Consider the following 27323-nt stretch of genomic DNA (forward strand, 5'->3'; position numbering starts at 1 on the left):
CCTAAATTATGGGACAAATTGAAGGTCAACAACTTACATTCCCAGGCCACTGTCTTGTCAACTACTGCCCAATAAGGTAATTCAAGGTCGCAGTACCCCCAAAACTAGTGGTGTTTTCTGTGCAAACAAGATGTGCCAAATCTGACACCACCTTGTGGTAGTAAAGTTAAGAGTGACTGACAATGAAAATACACTAACAAGAAAATTTAATCAATGACTCTCATTGCCTTCTATGTAATTATCAAGAGGAGAGGCATCTAACATGTAGACTGACCCAAGATTATAAAAGCTATCGACTCTTACCTTTGCTTAACAGATCTTGAGGAAAAAGTAAGATTTGATGCTGCCAAGAAACATACAAGTAACATCTTGAATGGAGGGGTGTTCACAATGGAGTGTAAAGATTGATACCAATGGTGATTCAATGGAGAAAGCTAACTGGTTTGGACTCATGTTAAAGATGAATTATCTGCTGTGTGCTGTCACTAAGGATAAATTGGATGGGGCTCCCAGGTGAGAAAAAGAAAGAGCCACTTCAGTTCACTAAGTTATTTCAAAGAAATGAGAACGTAAATGTCACAGCAAAACATATTGTACCAAAATTTTAACTACACGTTACATAAAGTCAGACACTGTACAGTATTCAGTACAAATCACAGAAGTACGAATACATTTCATTATGAGAGTGACTGAAGGATTCACATCACCACAACACAAAGTGCAAGGACCCATCATGAAATAACACAACAAATTCAGTACTGTCTGCTTTCTTGAATTACTGAGCTGAAAAAAATGTACTTGCTATAGGAGATTGGGTGTGGGACACAACTGTGCTATGAAATAGTTGGATGATGAAGTGACTAAAGTGATGGTGAACAAGTCGAAGTGTTGTAAATTTCAGCACACATTGTTTTGTTTGGTTTTGCTTGTTTCCAATCTTACTTCAAGTGATTTTTTTTCTGCTAATGTTACTTTTATTTTCATTTTTATAGAACACAAAAATACAAGAACAAAGCACCTACAGTTTTCATTAAATGTTTTGTGCTCTGAAGAGACAAGTCATTTCTTCAAAATTAACACTCACCCCGATGGTCCTTGAGATCAAGGTCAGTTTGCATTATGTGAAGACGGGAATAATCTTATTTTCTTCCCTGTCCTTCAAGGCTACTACATTGTTATTCCAAAGGACATCTCTCAATCTTGGCATGGGAACAGGGCCCTTTCCTTGAATCTCCACTCTGACAAATCACCATACTCCATAAGTACGTGATGTCTCTGAAAGCTTACTGTCAATGAGATATGACTCATGAGTGAAATGGCTGGACTTTACAGTGACATGGTGCAGGTACCATAGATCAAATGTTGCATACAGATGTATATGTAAACACGACCCAATAAAACAGAGGGGTTTTGTTTTTAAAAAAAAAAAAAATCACTTAATCAAGTTACACACATTCATCTCATTTTGTTTGTCTGTACAGTCCACTGAACATAGAAAAAGAGTCTGTGCATAATATACTGACATTTTCTCAATCTCGAGCACATGAGTAAGAAAGCGTTGTAAGGGTGTAAGGCAGGGTTAGTGTTATTAACGGTACCAACTCCGTGATTTGAATAACTTGTTGCACTTTATTTCCATATTACACTTCCATTCTATTATGGAGGTCATGTAATATGCACCGACTCCTGTATGCAAGCCAAATGAATTGCAAATGTACGTCATGAGATGAATAAAACACAATTCACCATATGATTGACTTACTACAAGTCACTGATTTGTATGACATTCTACAATAAGCAGCGACTATAATTAATACTGTTCTCAAATAACTCACTTTTGTTGCTCATTACTCTGCTCACAGACATAATATCAGAACATCAGTATTTTGTATCATACAACTAGTCTGATCACAACACAAGACTAACAGCAATTTTTTCATACCAATAATGGAAAGTTATTACCACTGAATTCTGTTCTTCTGGAGGGTCCATAGCCTCAATATCTTGTATGAAAGAAAAAAAAAATTGTCCAAACAGGTTGCTATACATTTATTGTACGTAATTTTGACTGTAGTAATTTTTCTAGCCCTTACCACAAGCCTCAAGCTTCACATCACATTTGACTAAACAGCCAGAACATATGTGAAGGTACACTCGCAATAAATCTCAATAAATTAAATACGCTTAACATCAGAATGTACAAAAAGTCAAATGGAGTTTGTATGTTATGTAGGTATGTATGAGAACTATGTAAATACAGGAATATATACATTCAACTTACGAAAAACAATAAATTCAATTTGTAACAGCAGAAGGCCTGACCACACTATTTCAAGTTGCAACTGACAAAATGTTGACTTCATTTTTCTATTTTGGTTCACTTATATTTTATGGTATCATCTTTTGGGTAAACTGGCATTTGTTACACAGGAGCTTGTAATAAGGAAAAACTATGGTTTCCAGTGTCCACTCTTATAACCTGTTTTAGAAAGCATACTGCCAAAAGATTCACAGTACATGAGCTACCTTATGACGTTTGTTGTCAACAGTCAATCACAGTTCAAAACAGCAGCAACATTCACAAATATAATATTATAGTGAAAAATGACTTTCACTATCTACCACTCAGGTGCTTAATTAACAAAGAAAAATTCAACCCAGAAAACTAATAAATTATGAGACAGAATTGCATATCTGAAGTTAATCTATCCGCATAATCCTTAGCATTCTTTTGTAGTACCGCATTTCAAAAGCTTCTATGCTCTTCTGGTCTTAAATGTTTCACATCCACATTTCAATTCCATACATGGTTACGTTTCAGACAAATACCGTCAGAGAGGATTTTTCATTTAAATTTACGTTAGACATTAACAAATTTGTGGTTTTTAGTAACAATGTCCTTTCTCTTGCCAGTTTGCATTCTGTATCATCTCTATTTTGGTCATCATCATAACTTATTTTGCTGCCCAAATATAAACACTCTGCTACTTTCAATGTCTCAATTCCTAACTCATTCCCTCAGAATCTGGTCTGGTTTCTACACAACTTTTTTGTAACTTTCTGCTGCACCTTTATTACCTACATCCATACTCTACAGATCGCCATGAAGAGCATGGCAGAGGGTACATTCCATCATACCAGTTGTTAGAGTATGTTCCCATTCCATTTATGTATGGAGTGCAGGACTGACTGAATGCCTCTGTGCATGCTGTAATTAATCTCATCTTGTCCTCGAGATCACTATGCGAGTGATACATGTGAGGTTGTTGTACCTTCCTGGAGTAATCATTTAAAGCTGGTTCTTGAAACTTTGTTAATAGACTTCCTCAGTATAGTTTATGTCTATCTTCACGAGTCTGCCAAGTTCAGTTTCTCCAGCATCACTGTATTACTCTCCCACTGATCAGACAAACCTGTGACCATTTGTACTGCCCCTCTCTGTATACATTGCATATCCTGACACACTTCGGCAGTATTCTACAATGGGTCGTATGAGTGATTTGTAAGCAATCTCCTTTCTGGACTGATTGCACTTCCCCGCTGTTCTACCAACACACAGAAGGCTACCACCTGCTTTACCCACAACTGGGCCTATGTGATAATTCCATATCATATCCTTACAAAGTGTTACCTCCAGCTATTTTTATCAGTTGGCCAATTCCAACTGTGATAATTGATATTATTATGAATTTTCGTTTTGTGAAGTGCACAATTTTACATTTCTAAGCATTAATGCAAGTTGCCAATCTTTGCACCACTTAAAAATCTTATCAGTTTCTGATTGAATATTTATGCAGTTTCTTTAGACAGTGAATCTCTACAGACAACTGCATCGCCTGTAAAAAGTACGAGGTTACTATTAGTATCGCCCACAATGTCATTAACCTAAAACATGATTAGCAATGGTTTCAACACTTCCTTGGGGCACACCCCAAGTTACTTCTATATCTGACGATCACACTCCATCCACGCACAATAACATGTTTTGTCCTCCATACTAAAAAATTCTCAAGCCAGTCACATATTTCACTTGATACCCCATATGATCAAACTTTTGATAAAGTGTGTGGTTATGGTACTGAGTCAAATGCTTTTCAGAAATCACGAAACAATGTATCTACCAACTGCCTTGACCAAAAGCTTTCAATATGTCATGAGTGAAAAGTGCGAGTTGGGTTTTGAATGATCGATGTTTCCAGAATCCACACTGGTTGGCATATAGGAGGTCATTTTGCTCAAGATACCTCATTATGTTTAAGCTAAGAATTTGTGTTTAAGATTTTACAACAAATTGATGTAAAAGATATTGTGGACAGTTTTTTCTATCACTTCTACCACCCTTCCTGTATACGTGTTACCTGTGCTTTCTTCCAACTACTGAGCATGGTCATTTGTTCCAGGGATCTATGGCAGATTATAGTTAGAAGAGGCAAATTCAATATACAATCTGAGAAGGATTCCATCAGGCCACAGAGCTTTGTTCAATTTTAATGATTTCAGCTGTTTCTCAACACGACTGACATTAATACTTATTTCATTCATCTTTCCACGGTATAAGGGGAAAACTGGTGCAAAATCCATGGGTTTTTCTTTGTAAAAGTACATTTGAAAACAGAGTTAAGCATTTCAGATTTTGCTTTGCTGTCCTCAATTTCAGTTCGTCTCATTCGCTAGGGACTGGAAAATAACTTTAGTGCCGTTAACAGCCTTCACACACGATCAGAATTTCATTGCGTTTTGTGAAAGATCATTTGACAATATCCTGCTATGGTAGTCGCTGAAGGCTTTGTGCATTGCCATCTTGACAACCACACGTGTCTCATTCTGCATCTCTCTCTCTCTCTCTCTCTCTCTCTCTCTCTCTCTCTCTCTCTCTAGTACTAAGCATTGTTTTACACCTATTATGTACTAATCTCTGTTTCTTTAGTGACTGTATATGATTGAGGGGACCTCTCCTTACGAACTGTTCTACTGGGTACATACATATTCAGTGAAAGGTAAAATATTCTTTTAAACTTGAGCCATAGTTCCTCAACATGCTCCTGCCCAGTGCTGAATGTTTCCAAGTTCCTCATTGAGATATGACACTACTGATTTTTTTAAACTAGTTTACTGAATATATAAATCTTTCTGCTTATTTTATTTGTCCTTTGTACTTTGGTAATCATTGTTGTCACAACCTCGTCATGGTCATTGATATCAGGTCTGATGTGGACATTCTCAAGGTCAGATCTATTTGTTGCCATTAGATCCAGTATATTTCCATCAGGAGTGGAGTTTCGAACTATCTGTTCTAGCTAGTTTTCAGAGAAGGCATTTAGTAATGTTTCACAGGATGTGTTATCAAGCCCACCACTAAAAAGGCTGTAATTTTCCCAGTTGATTGCTGGATGATTTAGGTCTCCACTGACAACAGCAGTATGATTGGGTAAATTATATACAAGTATACTGAAGTTTTTTTACAAAGATTTGGTTACATCAGGAGATGATTTTGGCGGGCATTTGGAGGATGTAATTACTATTTTATGCCCACTCCTGATATTGAGTCTTGCCCTTACAATCTCACATGCAGCTTCAATCTCTATCACAGTGGATTTGAGTTTCTAGTCTACTGCAACAAAACCACCACCTCCATTTCCCATTAGCTTATCCTTTTGATGTACACTTAAATGATCCCTAAAAATCTCACTTATATCAATTTCAGGTTTCAACCTATACCTGAAACTACTTCATAATTTCAAGGAGTCATTGCAGTCAACATTGTCAAAAGCATTTTTCTAAATCCAAATGCTAAAGATGTAGGTTTGTCTGCCTGCAACCTGTCTCGCAAGATGAGCCATAGGCTAGTACTGTTTTATGCATGCCTACATTTCTCCAGAACCAAAAAGGTCTTTCTGATGTCAGTTTCTATTGGTCATTCCATTCTTCTCTAGGTGATACACATTAGTATTTTGAAACCATGACTTATTAAAATGATGATTCTGTAAATCACTTGCTTCTTTGGTATTGGGATTGTAATGTTCTTCATGAAGTCACTGGGTATTACATTTGTCTCATTATCTCTGTCACCCGTCAAGGTACATTCTCTCAAAGATCCTAATAATTCTGCGGTATTTTGTCTACTTCAGATGTCTTCACTTAACTTAGGTCTTTTTAATATAACTAACTACAGCCAGTGTGGCAGATTGTCATTCAAAAATTATCAGTAGATCCATTAACTCACACCCTCAATATTCCACAAAAGGTGAACTTACCCGAGCTTCTCACTTTCACATACATGAGATTACAATCATTTAATACTGTATTAAAAAGTAAATTTATGCTGGTTATGAAAAATTGTAATTACCAGATATTTTCCACTTCGATAGTTCACAAAATTCCAAGTGTGCAGCAATATCACAATAGTATATGAGTTGCATCAGAAATTTAGATATTACATACATCAATTTTGTTACAATATATGCTGATATAAATATATGAAATGTATATAGGTTACTTCAGTTGGTTTCTTTAAAAATACTGCAACACTGCAGTTGTCACATACTGGCACATTACACTGAATTCATAATTACATAAAATAGAGTTTACAATGTTTGAAGTTTTTGTAACGTCAGGTAGAATATTTACAGTTATAAGTACGAACATTAAAATGTAAATCAGTCAGGTAATACTATTCATTTTCTTCTTCGCTAGCATACTCTTCCATTTCAGCATCATCCATTTCATCATCATGATCTACTATTGCATCTTCTTCTTTCTTTCTCTTGAATTTCTCAAATGTACCATCTTTTGACCACATAGACTTCATAACAAGCCTGAAAACTGCCATTTCATGGCCAAGCAATTTCTGTGAAAAGAAAAGCAATCAGCATCAAAAATTTTGCAGTCTTATAGCTACGGAGAACAAATTATTTATGTCATGCATCCCTGTGAAGAATAAAATTACCCTACATATGTATGTCCTTTTGTGTGCGTGTGCGAAATGATAGTTCTTGCTTTTCACTAAAAAATTACATCAAAGTTCCCTTTTCCAGAATTTTTCCAAACTCACCTGAAACACACTCCCACAGGTTTAACTATAACATTATTAGCTCCTCCACAAAGTTATGAAACTAAAGAGCTTAGTTAGGAATTATTACTTTTTTCTTAGAATAATTATCGAGACATGTTTAAGAGGTTCAGTGCACAAAATCACACAATACAAGCCCCGAGGTAAGAGAAAAAATGGCAAGGAATTCTCCAAGAGTGCATCAACCTTCAGTCTTGTTCTGAGAATAATGACAAATGAGTTTCATTTTTTAGACAAAAAAGTGTAAACTTACTTCCTTGGAATAGGTGTCTATAGTGAATACTGCTGGTCACACAGTTCACAAGAATCTTCAATCCTGGAATCTGTATAGCATGCTAATTTGTGTAAGTGAAAGAAATATTTTTTAAATTTTATTCTGAAACTGAAAGGCTCCCCAATATCTACTTGGGCCATGTTCAAGGTCTTCACACTGCAACACACAAGACCACCCTAAACCCTTGTCCAGAATGTTACATGATGGAACAGCAGCGTGAATCTAGCCATCGGAAATGTAGATGACCTACAGATTTATTGGTTGAACTCCAAAGAAGTGTAGCTGACCACAAAAGAAGCCACATCGAACACACTCTGAAGTACTGTTTGTTGGTATGGGACCCAAACCAATTAAGAGAAACTGGGACTTGAAAATGCCATGCACTTCATCATTGATTAGATCAGTCAGTGAAGGACAGTCACACAGTTATTCAACTTGCTCCAAGGAGGGAGACTACAAGAAACGTGTCATGCATTGCTCAGATCTTTGCTCTCTGAATTCGAGCCCCCATAACTATAAGAGTTAACAAATTTATTACTTTTATGAACTTACATCACATAATATGAGAATAAAATTATTTAAATTCAGGCTTAAACAGAAAGGCACTGACAACATTTCATTCAACACAGAATCTGCAAATGCCCACACACAATCTGCAAAGGACCAGGAGTGGAAGGAGAGGGACCGATTATGGTACACTATGTGGTCTCTCAATGTGGGGATTTGGTAAGTACAAGTTACTCAAGCTTTCTCTCTTAATTACAGCCTGGCTTCTGAATTAATCATTCAATAATACAAGAGATACAACCTGCAATAACCCCACAAATGTTAGCCTACAGCCATATGTCAGCATGAAATGTAACCCTACACAACATGGGGACTACACACTTTCATGCATTAAACTATGACTCCCACAATGAAACTGCTTAGATCATCTTAACCTGAACTTGCAGCAAATTTACACAATGAGCTACAATGAAATTTAGGTGAACTCCCCCCCCCCCCCCCCCCCACCTCTCCTGCACACATGCACATGCACGTGCACTCACACCCACACACACGCACATTATTTTGAAAGGAGTGACTAGTGGAAATCACTGAGATAGGATGGACATTTCAGGTCTGACTAATTGCTGCTCACAATTAGCCAAAAAAATGATCTCTTAGTAGGCCATGACACACATCAGGCAATCAAGTGAGGGACAATGCTTCTATGAGACATCTGTGGGATCACTTTCCGTTCCTGAGCAACCCTACTCTGTGCTAGCAGATTCCACAGAATGCTCCATCAGAACTTATACTACTCAGAGTGATACGATCTTCACACTAGTGTGCGGAACTTCTCAGCAACGTGCTTTGTGTCATCCACAATTGCCTAATTAACGTCACAGCCAAACTGTTGCCAGTATGTCAAACTATTATTACACCACTGTCCCTTCGCCTCCCCCAAAAACTTAATCACAAATGACACTACAGAGCCAGCTACTAGATTTAAAAATTCTAGCTTTCTGATAATATCCACCCAAACATTTTTGCTCTGGTCCAGGCAATGTTATTTCATGACTCCTCCCATAAAAATTTTCAAAGTCCAAGCCCTTTCCTTTCCAGCTCAAGTTTTGTATTGTCCAACAGCTTCTGAAATTTTTAAGGTGACTAAAGACTTGCCACAAGTCTGATGGAAGATCTCATACTAAAGGTTATGAAGTGAGATTTTGTGGATATATTCCAACTGGCTATCCTTTCAGTTTTTCTATGCTCATTATCTTTATACATTCTGCAAATATCCTACCCAAGTTTCAATGGTGTTACAAACTGTCATCAACATTTCACACAATAATCACTATTCTGTGGAAACTGTGTTCGCACATTCTTGTACGACATTATTCAGGGGCAGAATCTACCTGCAACTTGTTTTATGCCTAGATTATGATTCTCTTCACATCAAGGCAAATTGAATGTATGAAGCTTTGTTAATACTATCACACTCTGATACCACCACTCCTAAAGAAAATGTTATCTATTTTAATCACAACAATATACTTGCCAGGATTTACAGTACACTGTCCGAGTCTCCTCATTCCTTCAAGCAACTCTACATCTTGACCTCTTTTTGCAGTTTCCTATGTTGCACTTACTACAGGATTGTTACAGGTGAAAACCACAGAAATTTTAATGGACTGGTAAGCTGAGATATTTTAAATTAAGTACCAAACTCAGACATGGGTATCAATGATATGTAGTGCTATCCGCACATTTACTGGTCCAAATATCATTCTCACAGCAAATGAATGTTTTAAGCAAGTAGTGTGCTATTGCAAGAATTTATTATTTTGACAGTGACAGAAGTTATTGTTTAACAGTAAAAGAACATGAAAATAATTATGTAATGATGTTTGTGTCTGGACAATTCACAGCGAAGACGTCTGCAAACATACTGAAATCTTAATTTTGTTTCTGTCTCTTGTTAAAATACAGAACAAACCTTTTTTAAAATGTAGTTAATGTTTATTTGACCACAGGAAATGTGTATAACACCTACCAGTATGCGAGCTTGTTCAGGCTTTAGAACTTCACCAGCACGACACACAGTGTAATCCTTGACAAGTGTAACAACACCTTTCTGAAGGCTTGTAGGCATGCCGAGAGATCTTAGGTGTGGCTCAATGGAGTGAGGAAATTGAGACAAGGGACCTGCAGGTAATACTATTGTGTCTGTTGCTGCTCCACCTGATCTTGCATAATCACCCTGGCTGAAGTTGTCGAACCACCTGCCATTGAAGAATAAACAACACTACAAAAAATGCATGAGCATTGTTACCAAGAAAATACAGTAAACTAATAATGTGTGTTCTACAGTAAGTAGCCTGTACAAAAGAAGCAAGTACAAAATATGTACTGCTGGTGTTACACAAAGCTTTCAGACAACAACAAATAAAATTTCTGGTAAACCATCAAGAAGTTATAGAATTTAATTGTGTTACCAGTGGTGTCCTCATCAACTGATTATGCTATGAACATGCAATCAAAATCAAGGCTAACAGCTGATTATTTGTTTTTGACATTCAATGCCTGACTGCTTTTGTTGTTCAATCTAACATTGATGTTTATTACAAAAAATAGAAACAGAAAGGTCCTTATGAACCTTGCTACATCTTAAATTTAAATGCTGCTACCAGGATAACAGGTACTTGTTAAACAGCTTTAGATCAGTTTCAGGTCAAAAAGAGAGCATTCAGCAGTTATCTAAAAAAATTTCAATGCAGGCTTTAGTGGCCACCTAACTCAAATATTTGCTACTTCAACAACATACGAAACAAACAAACAAAATTAATAGTTTATAAAATTTATGACCTAATGAAAAATTTAATGCCTTCATTGACATATTAACTCATTACTTTCAAACTTTATTTTCATAAGGCTGTAACCTTAAGAGACAGCTGTAGAACAAACAACTGAATGAAAATGGAAATAACAGTTTCATGCCAGGAGAAGATATAGACATTACTACATGAAATGTGTAATTTGGATAAGTCTTCACCTGTATTAAACATGTATTATACAAAAATATTTCAAAATACTAAAAAAAGTGAAAATCCAGGACGGAATGTAACAATATTATGGAAACAAAAGTTGATACTCACCATACAGTGGAGATGCTGAGTCACGGACAGGCACAACAAAAAGACTGACACGAATAAATAAAGCCTTTGGCCATTAAGGCCTTCATCAACAATAGACATAGACACCCCCCCTCCCACACACACACACACACACACACACACACACACACCTAACTCAAACGACTGCAGTCTCAGGCAACTGAAACCATACTGTGAACAGCAGCACCAGTGCATGATGGGAGTGGCGCCTGGCTGGGGGTAAGGAGGAGGCTGGGGCCGGGAGTGGGAGGGATAGTATGGTGGGGATGGCGGACAGTGAAGTGCTGCAGGTTAGACGAAGGGCAGAGGAGAGATGGGGAGGGGGGGGGGGCAAGTAGCAGAAAAGGAGAGAAGTAAAAAGACTGGGTGTGATAGTGGAATGACGGCTGTGTAGTGCTGGAATGGGGACAGGAAAGGGGCTGGATGGGTGAGGACAGTGAATAAAGAAGGTTGAGGCCAGGAGGGTTAAGGGAATGTAGGGTGTATTGCAGGAAGTGTTCTCACTTGCGCAATACAGAAAAGATGGTGTTGGTTGGAAGGATCCATATGGCACAAGATGCGAAGCAGTCACTGAAACGATGAACGTCATGTTTGGTAGCATGTTCAGCAACAAGGTGGTTCACTTGTTTCTTGACCACAGTCAGTGGCCATTCACGCGGAGAGACAGCTTGTTGGCTGTCACGCCCACATAGAACGCAGCGCTGTGGTTGCAGCTTTGCTTATAGGTTGCATGACTGGTTTCACAGACTGCCTTTGATGAGATAGGTGATGTTCATGACCAAACTGGAGTAGGTGGTGGTGGGAGGATGTATGGGACAGGTCTGACATCTAGGTCTATTACAGGGATATGGGCCATGCGGTAAGAGGTTGGGTGCAGGGGTTGTTTAAGGATGGACAAGTATATTCTGACAGTCTTTTTGTTGTGCCTATCCGTGACTCAGCATCTCCACTGTATGGTGAGTATCAACTTTCCTTTTCATAATATTGTTTCAAAACACTAAAGAATAAGAGCAGGAAAAATAATGCATTATGATAAATACACAAATAATTCAGCTAATGAAACAAACGCCATGTAGAGTGTTATAAAAAAGGAAACTTATGAAGACTGCATCACATATAACTGTACCATTACCCCCATTACCACAAGAAAATAAAAAAAAGTTACAAATCCCTTAGAAGCAATCAACACATTTAATAATTTCTTGACAAATGATTCTGATAATATAATAAAACCAAACATAAATAAGAATATCCACTCCAACAAATATAAAGCAAGCATACGTATTAGATCAGTGGACATCAACACTATCACACAAGATGAAGTAGCTAAAGCAATAAAGGGAAATAAAAATTCCAACTTAAAAGAGTGCTAACTTCAAGTAGACACTTTCTGTGATTATTGAAAACATCTGAGGTAATTCAGACAAACAGGATGAACCATAATTCCACCAACAAACTTTCAGAGGATTTCAGTGCTACCATCTGAGTATTTTGTTACGAGGAATCCACAGTCTCCAACAGCTTGTTACCGATTTACTGCATTTTGTATCTGTATCGCACTACAAATAGTGCACAACAATGTAAGTATTGAAAGTGCATGCTGTGCATATTATTTCCATTTGCTCACAATAGCTGCTGTCCACGAAAGTAATGCCCTCCTTATCTCTTTGTTCTGATGACTGCATTCAGTGCTGCTTATATCTGTCTATTGTTTCATTTTCCAGAGGTGTTAGTTGTGTGTTAACAGTGATACACAGCAGTACTATGGATAAGTTTATGGACTGTAATGGAACAGTAGCACAATGAAGTTGTGTCCAGCTGTTCCCACTCACTACAGCCAGCAGATTTCCCATTTAGAGTGTCATTTGCAAATTAGTTCCTATAGCAACATACAGAAAACACCAATTTTTCTGCTTTTGTGTTATTTACACATGAGGGCACATTTACATGAGAGAGATGTTCAATAGTATCATGTTTACATGAGGGGGCATGTTCAACAGTAGGACTAGCCAGGTGTGGAATGATGGAAATTCACATGCACAGGTGTGTCAATCCTATCAACAGAAGTTTGCCGTTAACGTACAAGGGGGTTTCACAAACAAGTTTGTGACTCGACCTTACCTATTATCTGATAAACTGAACGGAGTCTTGCACAAAATGGTCCTTTAACTTGTCCTCTCACACTTCCTAGAAGAAGTGTCGTTGAGAATATTTGCTTATGTGGTTTCAATATGATGGGTTGCTGGCTCACATTGCACTATGTTACGAACCACATTTAAGTACAGTTTGTATGACAATATAATATTGGTCACAGTAGTCAATGGGCAGATCGGTCACAAGATATGAAACCAATGGACTACTTCTGGGGGTGCAAAAGGGTAAGTTTATGAAGCTCCAATAGATACTAGCAGGAAAATTAAGTACAGTAGAGCTCTGGTAATTTGAGCAACAGCAAATCAAGGTTCCATGTAATTTGAGCTGGTCATAAGAAAATTGAAATTTTACTTAAAACTTTAGTAAAAACCCGTTTTCATATGTTGTCTGCATCTATGTTTTACACACTTACGAGTGTGTTACATTTTCAACTTTCTTTCAATTTTCCATGTACAAGACAAATAAAACTGTTCCACTTAAAAGTTTTTGTCCATAATGCACAGACATAACCTTGGTCTCACAGTGCTAATGCATTTCTATTACAGATGGACAGGTACCATTATGTTTCGAGGAGTCTGATTGCTCTTCCTTTGTTGACCCTTCACTAATTGGAATCGCCTTACGATAATTGTACAATGCATATCATCCTTATTGTTACCCCTATTGTTGTGCCTACTTGGCAACATTTGTCATTAAAATAAGTAACAATACAGTAACAAAATAATGAATAGAATAATTGCTACTCACCACAAAGTGGAGATGGTGAGTCGCAGAAAGGCGCAACAAAAAGACTGTCAGAAAGTAAACTTTCAACCATCAAGGCCTTTGTCAAAAGCAGACAACATATGCACACAAACGCAACTCGCACACACATGACCACAGTCTCTGGCAGCTGGAGCCAGACTATGAGCAGCAGGGCATTATGGGAGGGAGAACTGGATAGGGGTAAGGAAGAGGCTGGGGCAGGGAGGGGAGGGGTAACAGGATAGGGGTGGGGGATGGTACAGTGCTGCTGGGAGTGTGCAGGGATGAGGTGGAGAGTGGGGCAGCTAGGGGCAGTCAGGAGACGGAGGGCATGGGTTGGTTGGTTTTGGGGAAGGAGACCAGACAGCGTGGTCATCGGTCTCATCGGATTAGGGAAGGATTGGGAAGGAAGTCGGCCGTGCCCTTTCAGAGGAACCATCCCGGCATTTGCCTGAAGTGATTTAGGGAAATCACGGAAAACCTAAATCAGGATGGCCGGACGCGGGATTGAACCGTCGTCCTCCCGAATGCGAGTCCAGTGTCTAACCACTGCGCCACCCCGCTCGGTAAGGGCATGGGGTTAGTGGAAAAGGAGAGAAGTAAAAAGACTCAGTAAGTTGGTGGAATAGAGGGGTGTGTAGTGCTGGAATGGGAACAGGAAAGGGCTAGATAGGTAAGGACAATGACTAATGAAGGTTGAGACTAGGACCACGCTGTTGCTGAGCATGCCACCAAACACTGCTTCACAGCCTGTGCCACCTGGATCCTTCCCACCAACACCAGCTTTCCTGAATTGTGCAATATATCCTGCGTTCCCGAGACCTCCTGGCATCAACCTTCGTTAGTCATTGTACTTACCCATCTAGCCCTTGCCTGTTCCCATTCCAACAATGTACCCAGTCTTTCTACTTTTCTCCTTCTCCACCCCCCCCCCCCTTTCTCTGCTCTCCCGCCCTCCATCTAACCTCCCAATTGCACCTAGCTTCCCCATTCTCCACCTCGTCCCTGCACGCTACCAGCTGCACTTTATTGTCCCCCACTCCTACTCTGCTATCCCTCCCCCTCCCCGCCCGAGCCGCCTCCTTACCCTCACCCAGCTGCCTCTTCCATAATGCCCTGCTGCTCGCAGTCTGGCTCCAGCTGACAGGCAATACCTTCTCTCCATCCATAAAATTCTCCTGCTATCCAATCCCAAATTCCTGGATCCCATATCACATATTGAAACTCTTGCCCTCTAGGAACTAGAGCAACAAGTACAATGCCACCTCAAAAAACTTTCCAACCTGCTCAACAACTACTCCCACCTTGGGCTAACAATGTCCACCACCTCTACAACAACTTCCAAAACTCCCCCATGTCCCCTCACAGCAGACAAGCCCTGTCTCTCAGACCTACTACATTTACCCCACCCTCCAAAACTCCCTCCCACCACTACACAGAATCCAGAATCGAAACAGACCCAAAAACAGTCATGAAACTTCTCTCCAAAAGCCTTAGCCCCACAGAAGTATCAGTCCTTTCCAAAGGTCTCACCTTTTGCTCCACCCTCAAATTCAATCCTGCAGAACTTTAAGACTTTCACCACCAACCCTACCAATCAAACTCAACCAAAGACCAATGTTGAACCCTGCCTGACACAGTTCACTCCTCCATCCAACCTTGATCCACCCCCACTGCCCCCCCCCCCCAAAGAAACCCCCCACTTGTTAACTTTCCAGAATTTCTTAACCCCAAACCTTGCTTCACAATCATTCCAAAAATTCCTCAACATGCAAACTAATTAACATCCGCAGAAAGATTGCAATCCACCACCTAAAAACTGATCCCAACCAACCTTATAATCCTACCAGCTGACCAAGACTCTACCACTGCTGTTTCGAACCGCAAGGATTACTTGGCAGAAGGACACTGCCAGCTGTCATATTCATCCATCTACAAACCCTGCCACAGCGACTCCATTCCAGAAATCCAGCAGGATCTCCAGTCTCTCCTCAAATCCTTAGGCCCATCCCAGAAACTCTCCCGAGTCAATCTCTCTTCTCACCCCTACTACTCCCCGCACTCCTACCTTCTTCATGCTTCCTAAAGCCCATAAACCCAACCACACAAGATGCCTCATTGTGGCTGGTTACTGTGTCCCCCACTAAGAAAATCTCTGCTCTCATAGACCAACACCTTCAACCTATTACCCGCTGGAACCTACCCTCCTATATAAAAGATACCAACCACTTCCTCCACCGACTCTCCACAGTTCCTGTTCCTTTACCACATGGTTGCCTGCTTGTCACTATCGATGCCACATCCCTGTGAAATAAGATCATCCATGCCCTTGGCCTTACTGCTATTGAACACTACCTCTCCCAATGCCCAACGGAATCAGAACCTTCCTAGTCGCCATGACCAACTATATCCTCACCCCTGGGATATGGCTATAGGCACTCGCATGACACCATCCTATGCCAACCCGTTCATGGGACATCTAGAGATATCCTTCCTAAACACTTCTCACCTGTTTCAGATTCACGGATGACATTTTAGTGATCCGGATCGAGGTTGAGGACACCCTATTCACATTCCTGCAGAACCTCAACACTTTCTCCCCCATTTGCTTCACCTGTTACTACTCAGCCCATCAAGCCACCTTCCTCGATGTTGACATCCACTTCAAAGATGACTATATCATGTACCTCTGTCTGTATCAAACCTACTAACCACCAGCAATACCTCCACTTCAACAGCTGCCATCCATTCCGTACTGGAGTCCCTTCCATACAGCCAAGCCACCCATGGCCGTTGCATCCATAATGACAAGCAATCCCTCTCTAAGTATACCGAGGGTCTCACTGAGGCCTTTACAGATAGTAATTACCCTACCAACCTTGTACAAAAACAAATCTCCCGTGCCTTATCTTTTCAGTCACCCAACACCTCCCAAAGCTCCACCGTCTGTCCATAGAGGAGCATTCCTCTTGTGACTCAGTACCAACCAGGACTGGGGCAACTGAATTACAGCGTTTCAACTGCCTCTCGTTGTGTCCTGAAATGAGAAACGTCCTACCCACCATCCTTCCCACTCCTTCCACAGTGGTACCCTGCCGCCCACCAAACCTACACAATATCCTAGTCCATCCCTACACAACCCCGCTCCCAACCCCTTGCCACATGGCTCATATACTTAAAGAGGCCTAGATATGAGACCTGTCCCATATGTCCTGCCACAACCACCTACTCCAGTCCTTTCACAAACATCACATATACCATCAAAGGCAGGGCTACCAGTGAAACCAGTCATGTGATCTACACCACTGTGCTGCATTATACACGAGTTTGATGTTTGGTTTGTGGGACACTCAACCGTGCGGTCATCAGCACCCATACAAAGCCCCACTTTTTACACAGTCCAATCTAACCATTATTACGAATCACAATGATGAAGTGATCAGGACAACACAAACACCCAGTCCCCAGGCAGAGAAAATCCCCAACTCAGCCAGTAGTCAAGCCCGGGACTGCATTCTATGTGGGCACAAGTGTCTGTCTGCATGAATGGCCACCAATAAACTGTGGCCAACAAACAACTGGACCACCCTGTTGTTGAGCATGCTGCCAGATTTGATGTCCTTCATTTCAATGACTGCCTCACACCCTATGCCATCTGGATCCTTCCCACCAACATCATCTTTTCTGAATTGTGTAGGTGGAAACTTGTTCTGCAATACATCTTATCACATGTTCCCATAACCCTCCTTGCCTCAATCTTCACTTGTCACTGTCCTTACTCATCTAGCCCTCCGCTGTTCCCATTTCAACACTACACAGCCCTCTACTCCATTCCAGCACTACACAGCCCTCTACTCCACAAGTCTTTTTACTTCTCTCCTTTTCCGCTAAATCCCCTCCCCCTCTCTGCCCTGCCCACCATCTACGCATTCTGGCTCCAGCTGTGTTACGTTTGTGCGAGTTGTCTGAGCATGTGCATGTCTGTACACTGTTTATTTTGGACAAAGGCCCTGTTGGCCGAAAGCTAACTTTCCTGTAGTCATTGTTGTGCCTTTAAGAGACTCAGCATCTCTGCTTATGGTGAGTAGCAACTATCCTTTTCATTATATTGTTACATTCAATCCTGGATTTTCCATTGTTTGTTTTTAACAATACAGATAACATTTCAGTTCACAACATTGACTGACACTGTTGTATGTACTGTAGTGAGCCCACCTGTGTCATGTTAATTTTCAAGTGTTGTATGTATAGTGTGCTGTACATATGTAATTGAGTGTTTCTTAATGTCTTAATTCCTACATTACAATGAGTGGTAGGAACAAGAGAGAAAATTTGTGCTGTTGTATGTGAAAGTGGAGGTTTTGAAAAGACTGTTCAAAGAAAAAACATTAAAAAACTTACTGCTGATTATGGATTCGGTGAAGTGACAGTTGGAGATGGGCGTAGAAACAGAGAAAAAATTGAGAAGTTTTCATTAAACATGTTTTCTATTTCGTCATTTAATGGAAGTCAATAAAGAAAATGAGTATGAAAAAACAATTGAAGATTTTTTTAATTTGGTTTACTCAACAAGAACAAAAAGAAAATCCAATTTTGGGGCTTACTCTGCAACAAAAAGCTGTATTTTTTAGAAATGAGCTAAAGGAATGTGATGACAATTTTACCGCAAGTTCAGCACGCTTGGATAGGTGGAAGAAGTGTTACGGCACAAGGCATCTAGAAATTTGCGGTGAAATACTTTCTGTGGCTTTTCACAAGGTTACACAATTTTCTGAGAAATTAAGGGCTACAAAAAATGTAAAGAGAGGTTAACAGTTCTTGCTGCAATGAATGCAAGTGGAGACCATAAACAGAAGCTGCTGGTGATAGGGAAGTCTGCTGAGCCTAGAGCTTTAAAAAATATCACTGATTCTGCACTGGGCTGTAACACACACACACACACACACACACACACACACATACACACAAAAAACTATCCACACATGCATTGGAAGCGCAATGGTACAGACAGGCTGCAATGTCATCCTCAGCCATAGGCATCCTCGGATGTGAATAAAAGTTTCTGTGACTCGTGACAGTACTTCTCAGTAACATAGCTCCCCAATTGGTCTCACAAGGGCTGAGTTCACCCTGCTTCCCAACAGCACTCAGCAGACCCGGACGGTTACCCATCGGAGTGCTAGCCAAGCCCAACAACACTTAACTTTGACGATCTGGCGGGGAATGGTGTCACCACTGCAGTAAGGCCATTGGCACGTCTGCTACATAAGTCCACCAAAAATTTCCATCAGATGCTTTTACAAACACCGTAAGGTGAAGGAACCATAAAAGAATTTCTAAAAAACTACAATACAAGCTTTGGTTAATGGGATAGCCGATTCGCGGTCTGAAATAAAGATGGAGACACTACATGGAACCACATTTTAGGGAATTAAACAGTTACCAACAATCCAGTTGAAGATGACATACCACTGGCAGAACTGATGAAATAGCTCACTGAATGTGAAAATGCAAATGTGAGTGTTGTTTCAGCATGGATGAATAGTGATGAACAGTCTGAAGTGACCAATCTTGCAATTGCTGAAATGGTTAGTGAACTCACTGAAGACAGTGACAGCAAGCAATTGCCTGAAGAAACTGCACCAGTGATCGCTCACACCAAGGGTTTGGCAGCAGTATATGTGGCATTGCGTTGTATCAAACAGCAAGCTGAAGCTACTCCAACTGACACCATGCTTCTTATAAGATGGCGTGACATTGCCGCTAAAAACAATGTTATATTTTAAAACAAAGGACTATTGACAATTTCTTTAAAATTTAACTTAATGCAACTTGGAAATGCATGCCTATGTATGTACATGTAACACAGGTATGTATTATGTTGTTTTTTATTTATTTTAATCGTTATTGAGTTCATTGAACATTTATTCATGATTTACCCATTGATTAGTGATATTTCTGTATTATCTGAGTTTTTTTGTAATTTGAGGTAGCCTCAGCCCCAATTAGTTTGAATTACCGGGGCTCTACTGTAGTACACCATACTCCTGTAATTCTTGCATCTGTATGACAGTTGATGGTATATTGCTGTACAATGTCGTGGTTGACTTTTGAACAATACCTGTAAAGGCAACAGTTATGCAGTTGTTATGTGCTGCACTGTAGAATGCCAGAATACACTGTGTACACTGTGCACATTTCGTCTGACGGATCTTTAATTACTGTCTGTTATGTTGTATGTTTTCTTACAGCATGTCGCAGGCTTCTTCATGGTACACCATAGAAACAATGGTGACTGCAGTAACAAACCAAATAAATCACAATTACATCATTAGTCTGTAACAAACCACTGGAGACCATGGGTTCCTCATAACAAAATACTCAGAATGTATCCCTTAACAATCTCTGAAAGCTTGACAGTCAAGTTCCACGATAATCCTGCATAAAAAAAGCTGAAAGAGAGAAAGAAAATAACTACAACCTTACCATAAGTTCCTTTTGCACAATGTCTTTCGATTATGGTTGGGGAGAATTATTAGGTAGTCAGGCTTAATATACATAGATAATTTATTATGTTCGACTAACTTATGGGATTTGTACATAAAAACAGAATACTATGCAATGAACAACACATATTCAGAAATAAAAGCAATTATAACTACAATATGGAAAGGATAGATTGCTATTCACTATACTGAGGTGGTGCTGGTTCACAGACAGGCAGAATGAAAAAGAATGCTAGAAATATTTCAGCTTTTGGGAAAAGTCCTTCTTCAGCAGTAGAAAACAAACACACACACACACACACACACACACACACACACACTCTCTCTCTCTCTCTCTCTCTCTCTCTCTCCGGGCATTAAGCCCAACTGCAAATGACTGAGCAGTAAGCTAACTGGGATGCGTAGTGGGGGTAAGGACGAGATGAGGCATGGGGAAGGGAAGGGACAGCATGTTTGGGTAGGAAGATGCCAGTGCCACCTTTGGGAGCATAATGGGACCTGTCACCACAATGTCCCTGGGTAATGAGTGTGCCCTTCTTTTCTTTCCTCCGTGAGACAGAACTAACTGTTCCAAAAGCTACCAACAGCTTTTTCACACTTCTAGGACAACTAGAATTTTGCCCCCTGATGGCAAGTACTGCAACCATTTTGTCTGTATAGCTTTAGAGTTCTTCGAGTGAATTTTCCTTATGATACACGATGAAAATATCTCTGTATGTTGCAGTGACTTAATTAATATTAACAACATTTTAGTTTTAGGCTCTGGTAAATACAGCTCCAATGTCAACTTGATCTGCAGAACAGTTTTGTTCATAAAGCTTTTTAAAGTACTCCTGTGTTTCATTAAGACTGATAAAACAGATTACCATGCCATAGTAAGATTCTTTTATTTTGGACAGATAATCGCTGAAAGTTAGTACAGGGTGAAGAAGGAGCCTGCTGATTAGCTTTCAATAGTCAGAAATGAGCAGCTGAATCCAAACACTGACATACTTCACTATACAGTGATCTATCCCACGGACATCTCTAATTTGCGAACACATGTGAAAATATCAATAACATGAATGGTGTGATACTGTACAATTGGCAAATATATGTGACACTGACACGACACATGTGCAAAAAGAACTTTCACTCTGTAGCTGAGTGTGTACCAATTTGAAACCTGCAGTTAGATTAAAACTGTGTACCAAACTGGGACTAAAACCAGGAACCACAGGCTTGTTAGAAAAGCATGGTAAAATGGAATCACAGAATTAAGAATGAAAGAGCTTCATGAAAGATGAGAGCTAAATTTGGTAAATGCTGATTAAAATCAAGTGTCAAAATCAATTTACTAGTAATGTTTATACTATTAACAATATCTCGATAATTCTGTGCACTGATCTGTTACTCTGGATACATATGGGTCCACCACTTCACACCATAAATGAAACCCCTATCATAGCTGATAGCTTCAGTACAGAAGGTTGGCACATAACTATCTGAATGTTGCAACATGTTTTGGAAAAAGTCATCTTTTATTTTCTTCCCACTCCACTTTTTTCTGCTTGCTTTCCCAACATTTTCCTTTTATAGAAAATAAAAACAGAAGGGCAAGTACGAAGAGCTAGAGGTAGAGGGGAGAATCCAGATAGCCTGAGCCATCGGGATCCTCCCCTCCACCACCAGCTTTCCTGAACTACACAGATGGGAGCTATCATTACAAAATATTGTCAATTCTCAAAATTGTTCCAGCCTCAACTTACAGTAACATACTACCCACATACACTCCACCCAACAGTTTCCACCCCTCCTGTCAAACCACCTCCTTGCTACTCTCAGTGTCCTACCCTCTTTGTGCATTGCCCTCTGCCAATACACCTGCCCATCTTTCTTCGCACCACTTTTCACTCCATTCCCTCTCCCCCTTCCCTACAGCCTCCCGTCGCTGTGCTTGTTGGTGGTCTAGGCCCTAAACTCCACCAGACAGTGCTCTTCTCTCCCCCCACCCATATACTGCTACCCCTAACCCCTCTAGACTGCTGCTTCCATTCCACATGACAGTTGCATTCTGATCCAGCTGCCAGAGATGACAGTGATGTGTGCATGAGGTGTACTTGCTTGACTCAACGAACGTGTGTGTGTGTGTGTGTGTGTGTGTGTGTGTGTGTGTGTGTGTGTGTGTGTTTTTTCTTTTTCTGCTGAAGGCTGTTGCTGAAAACTAACATGCTAGTGCCTTAATCCCTTAATGTGGAGTGTTGCGAATTTGCATATACCGGTGCTGTGCTAATAACGGGAAGGTTAACTGTTTTTGAATGCCAGTGCCAGTTGATGCTCATTCTTCATGAAGCTACAAATACTTCTGAGAATTGCTGCGTTCTCCTGGGCATTTCGGGTATCTCTAAAACATCACATTTTTTTTATTTTCATTTTTCATCTAGAAATGTATTCAGGAATTAAAGGGGGTTAATTGTACCTGTCTGCAGTTTAACGTGTTGTCTTTATGGTAAGTAGCAATCTACCTTCTCCTTATAATGTTGGTAATCACAAATTATCACTTTGCAGAGTTTTTTCCTTTACTTGTACTCTGAAATTTTCCTTCTTGTCAATTTTCACGATTCTAGGTTAACGGGAAGTATCCTGTACGTTTTGATGAGCAAGTTTATGAGTGTTGAAATATGTAACATAAATGCCCATATCTTCTGAATACATTTACATATAAGCTTAAATGTTGCAAACTGCCAAGGGATCACAGATCTTAGTATGCTATGTAAATTTCAACTGGATACCTCTACCCATTCCTAAGAAAAAGTGTTTTTTAACAGTCAGACCGACAGACAGGTGGACAACAAAGTGATCCTATAAGTGCTCCATTTTTACCGACTGAGGTATAGAATCCTAAAAAACATTTACCACTACTTTCTCGCAAATAATATACACCATTCTCTTAGTAAGATGACATACTTTGTATAGCCAGTCATGATACTGAAGACTGGCATACTTTACAATAGACATATTAAATCACAAAAACAAATAGTAATGATACATTATGACAAACATGAGTTGCTTAAACAACAGCTCTTGCAAACAATTTGAACATATATTTTCATAGCCATTTTCTCCCATTACAGCTGAAGCTTCAGCAGTGAACATATCTACTGTGTTAAAATTATTCTGTCTATGAAAAAAATAAATAAATAAATAAATAAATGTATACTCACTCAAGCACTTCCTCTTTTGTTTTATTAGTGAACAACAAACCGCACTGACCACGCAACTGCTTTGCCAACTTGTGCAGATTATCCTGTACTTCCGTCTCTGCAGTCTTCCCTAGACCCAAAGCCATTACTTTGTTCTTTCCAAAAAAGAATCTGTGAATAAAATATCTATCTATAACATGACTATTTATACAAATCAATACCAATACTTAAAATTTTAATAACGGTAAGAACAGGACTACTATTACAGAATTATATAATGTAAACAATGGTCACTCTCAATATAAAATGGCACTATTGTTCGTAGACATCTACAACACCACTACAAAATTCTGTGAAAAGGAAATGGTCCCTTTTTTCAACTTCACTGCTTTCCAGAATTGCTCTGAAATGAGCCAGCTCTTGAGGAACTGTAAGCACTTTTAAGTTACTGCCTGCAGCTTGTGTACGGTTATTAAAACTCCTCACTAAACTTTTTAAATGATTTGGTTTAGCAAGCAACAGTGTGCAAATCTATTACTGTGAATGTGAAAATTCATCACCTCACCATTTCTTCTTGTTACTTTCAAAGTTTTCATACTGGACATGTGATGATTTTATGTGATGTCCAGACAATTTGTGGAAGCATTATACTTTTATTAAAAAAAATTTGTGATTGAAGTTTCTGTGACTTGAGTAGTCAGTCAGCCACAGCCAGTCACAATCCTTCTCGAGTGACAGATGCTCTCTGTGATACTTGGTTTGTAAGTTCATGCAGAACTTCATCAATCAAGAGCATTGGATGGAGAGGGGAGGGAGGGGAGAAGGGCAATACTGAGAGATACTGAGTCATCTGTTTCACTTCTCCAAAAATGTATTCATTTTTCACTTTATTAAATCAAAGCTACTTCAGTTTATGAAGTTAGTTTATTTACTATTACTATTATTACTATTACTATTTATTTTGCTTTTCTGATTCGTACATTGAAAAATACTACAACTATTTTTTTCTACCCTACATATTCTTCCTCGAGTGATTTTGAAAAATTTCAGTTCAAAAACTGATCCTTTCATGTCTTACAGTCTCACATCACAATTTGAAAGTAAACTGGCTATCTTTTCTTTACTGTTTGTAAACACATTTGCATTGTAACGCATTTGCTTATCAGGTTTGTGCCAGCAGATATGACAAGCAATTCCATACTGTCAATTTCTGCTCCTAAAAAAAAAAAAAAAAATGTTCACAAGATGGGTGCAGAATGCTTGAGAATTTTTATCTTGGAGTGCAAACCCACCCCCAAAAAGTTGACTGTAGAACTGGATAAAAAGATGGAGGATCCTATACCAGTACTACCCAGCACTCAAACTGCCCTCAACAGTAACAGAGGCAGCCAACGTCCGTACACGATACAAGCACAAAAGATGACTGGCACCACCTTCTTGCTTAACCCATAGGATTGCATGCACGAGAAGTGCACTAGTACCTGTTCATCTCCACATTCTTCTATGATAACAGGAATCACACTAATCTTGAACTTCAGAACCACTTACCCACATTCCATACCCTCCCTTGTCCACCCCATCTGTGCACCCTGCTGCTAAGACATTTGTATTGTAATTCTTAATGGACACTTATGGTCATAAGCTTCTACTGTCCCGAGTAACACAAACCTCCCAGTTGCCTCCAAACAAAGAGAGTACACTTCAATTACACCCTCCTCAAAATACCTGGGAGCCATTATTTACAGATACACTATGTGACCAAAAGTGTCCGGACACCCCCGAAAACGTACATTTTTCATATTAGGTGCATTGTGCTGCCACCTACTATCAGGTACTCCATATCAGTGACCTCAATAGTCATTAGACACCGTGAGAGAGCAGAATGAGGCACTCCGCAGAACTCAAGGACTTCGAATGTGGTCAGGTGACTGGTTGTCACTTGTGTCTCTATGTCTGTATGCGAGATTCCCCACTCCTAAACATCCCTACGTCCACTGTTTCCGATGTGACAGTGAAGTGGAAACATGAAGGGACATGTACAGCACAGAAGCGTACAGGCCAATCTCGTCTGTTGACTGACAGAGACCGCAGACAGTTTAGGAGGGTTGTAATGTGTAATAGCCGACATCTATCTAGACCATAACACAGGAATCCCAAACTGCATCAGGACCCACTGCAAGCTTGGTGTAAGGAGCATAAACACTGCATGATTGAACAGTGGAAAACATTGTGTGGAATGACGAATCACAGTACACAATGTGGCGATCCGATGGTGGATGTCCGGTGAAAGACATCTGCCAGCGTGCACAGTGCCAACAGTAAAATTCTGAGGCGGTGACATTATGGTGTGATCCTATTTTTCGTGGAGGGGATTTGCACCCCTTTTTGTTTGGCGTGGCACTATCACAGCACAGGCCTACATTGATGTTTTAAGCATCTTCTTGCATCCCCACTGTCGAGCAATTTGGGGATGGTAACTGCATCTTTCAACACAATCTAGCACCTGTTCATAACGCACAGCTTGTGGTGGAGAGGTTGCATGACAATAACATCCCTGTAATGGACTGGCCGGCACAGATTCCTGACCTAAATCCTATAGAAAACTTTTGGGATGTTTTGGGACGCCGACTTCATGCCAGGCCTCACCAACCAACATTGATACCTCTCCTCAGTGCAGTACTCCATGAAGAATGGGCTGCCATTGCCCAAGAAACCTTCCAGCACCTGATTGAACATATGCCTACAAGAGAAGAAGCTGTCATCAAGGGTAAGGATGGGCCAACACCATACTGGATTCCAGCATTACCAATGGAAGGCGCTACGAACTTTTAAATCATTTTCAGCCAGGTGTCCGGATACTTTCGATCACATAGTGTAGCTGGTGTTGACCACGCTTTCTACTATGAGGAAGATCTTCAATACTTTGTGTAATGACAGCAATCAAATGTGCAACTGACATCTCTGTGGTGTATGTCAATTCCACAGGCAATTTCCCGTATACCTATCTGGTATATAACATAAGTTTGCTGACGATGTGTGCACAGTCTACGTGTAAAATGATCCTTTTGCGTCATGTTTATAGACTAAACTACGTACATGAACCGTATTATTCCACTTACAATTGGAAACAGAAGCCCCGTCTAACTTGCTCTGCATATTGAATTAACAGAAAATAACAGACCACTGCTATACTGCTTAATGCTGTTCATGCTCCTGCAACCTACATTTAACAAAGTTACAGGGAAATGCTGATTCTTTGGAAAAAAAAAATCTGTTGCATCCTCAGTTATATCAAACAGCTGCTTTTTATCTCCTATGCACTTGATTACATTGTTATTTTTAAAGAAAACAGTTACCTGCATCTCTAAATAATGAAACCTGCTTACAGTATATTAACACTTGACATGTAGCTGCATAATCAATATAGCTACTTGCCAGGTACCTAACAACATATTTAATCTTTGAATCTATCCAGGTAATCTGTAGACAGGTGGCTCATGAGGTGTACTTTTTCTATTGAACTACTGGGGATTACCAAATCCTTGCTTGATGTTAAGTGGAAGGTTGATGAATAACTTTGCACAAGAGTATACATGACTCCACTCTCAACCCAAGACAAACAGGCAAACTCTAGATGACAATTATTTTTGTGTTTATATTGTGATAGCATAGATCAGTTCAGCTAAACTGGTTTTTATTATTAGAAATAAATAATAGAAAGGTAACAATGAATTT

At 39.8% G+C, this 27323-nt stretch overlaps 1 protein-coding gene across 1 annotated transcript in view; it reads right to left on the minus strand.

Annotated features, from left to right (window-relative positions):
• Positions 1 to 6316: 6316 nt before the first annotated feature.
• The window catches only part of LOC126179576 (mRNA turnover protein 4 homolog), a 38748-nt gene continuing 17741 nt past the window's right edge, over positions 6317 to 27323 (minus strand). Inside the window, exons 3-5 of the mRNA XM_049924618.1 lie at positions 23610 to 23759; positions 9883 to 10111; positions 6317 to 6847 (exon numbers count right to left, since the gene is read on the minus strand). Of these exons, the coding sequence (XP_049780575.1) occupies positions 6671 to 6847; positions 9883 to 10111; positions 23610 to 23759 (556 nt within the window). The 3' untranslated portion in view covers positions 6317 to 6670. The remainder of the gene's footprint in view (positions 6848 to 9882; positions 10112 to 23609; positions 23760 to 27323) is intronic.

The sequence above is a fragment of the Schistocerca cancellata genome, chromosome 1 (genome assembly GCF_023864275.1).
Source record: "Schistocerca cancellata isolate TAMUIC-IGC-003103 chromosome 1, iqSchCanc2.1, whole genome shotgun sequence".
Classification (NCBI taxonomy): Eukaryota; Metazoa; Arthropoda; class Insecta; order Orthoptera; family Acrididae; genus Schistocerca; species Schistocerca cancellata.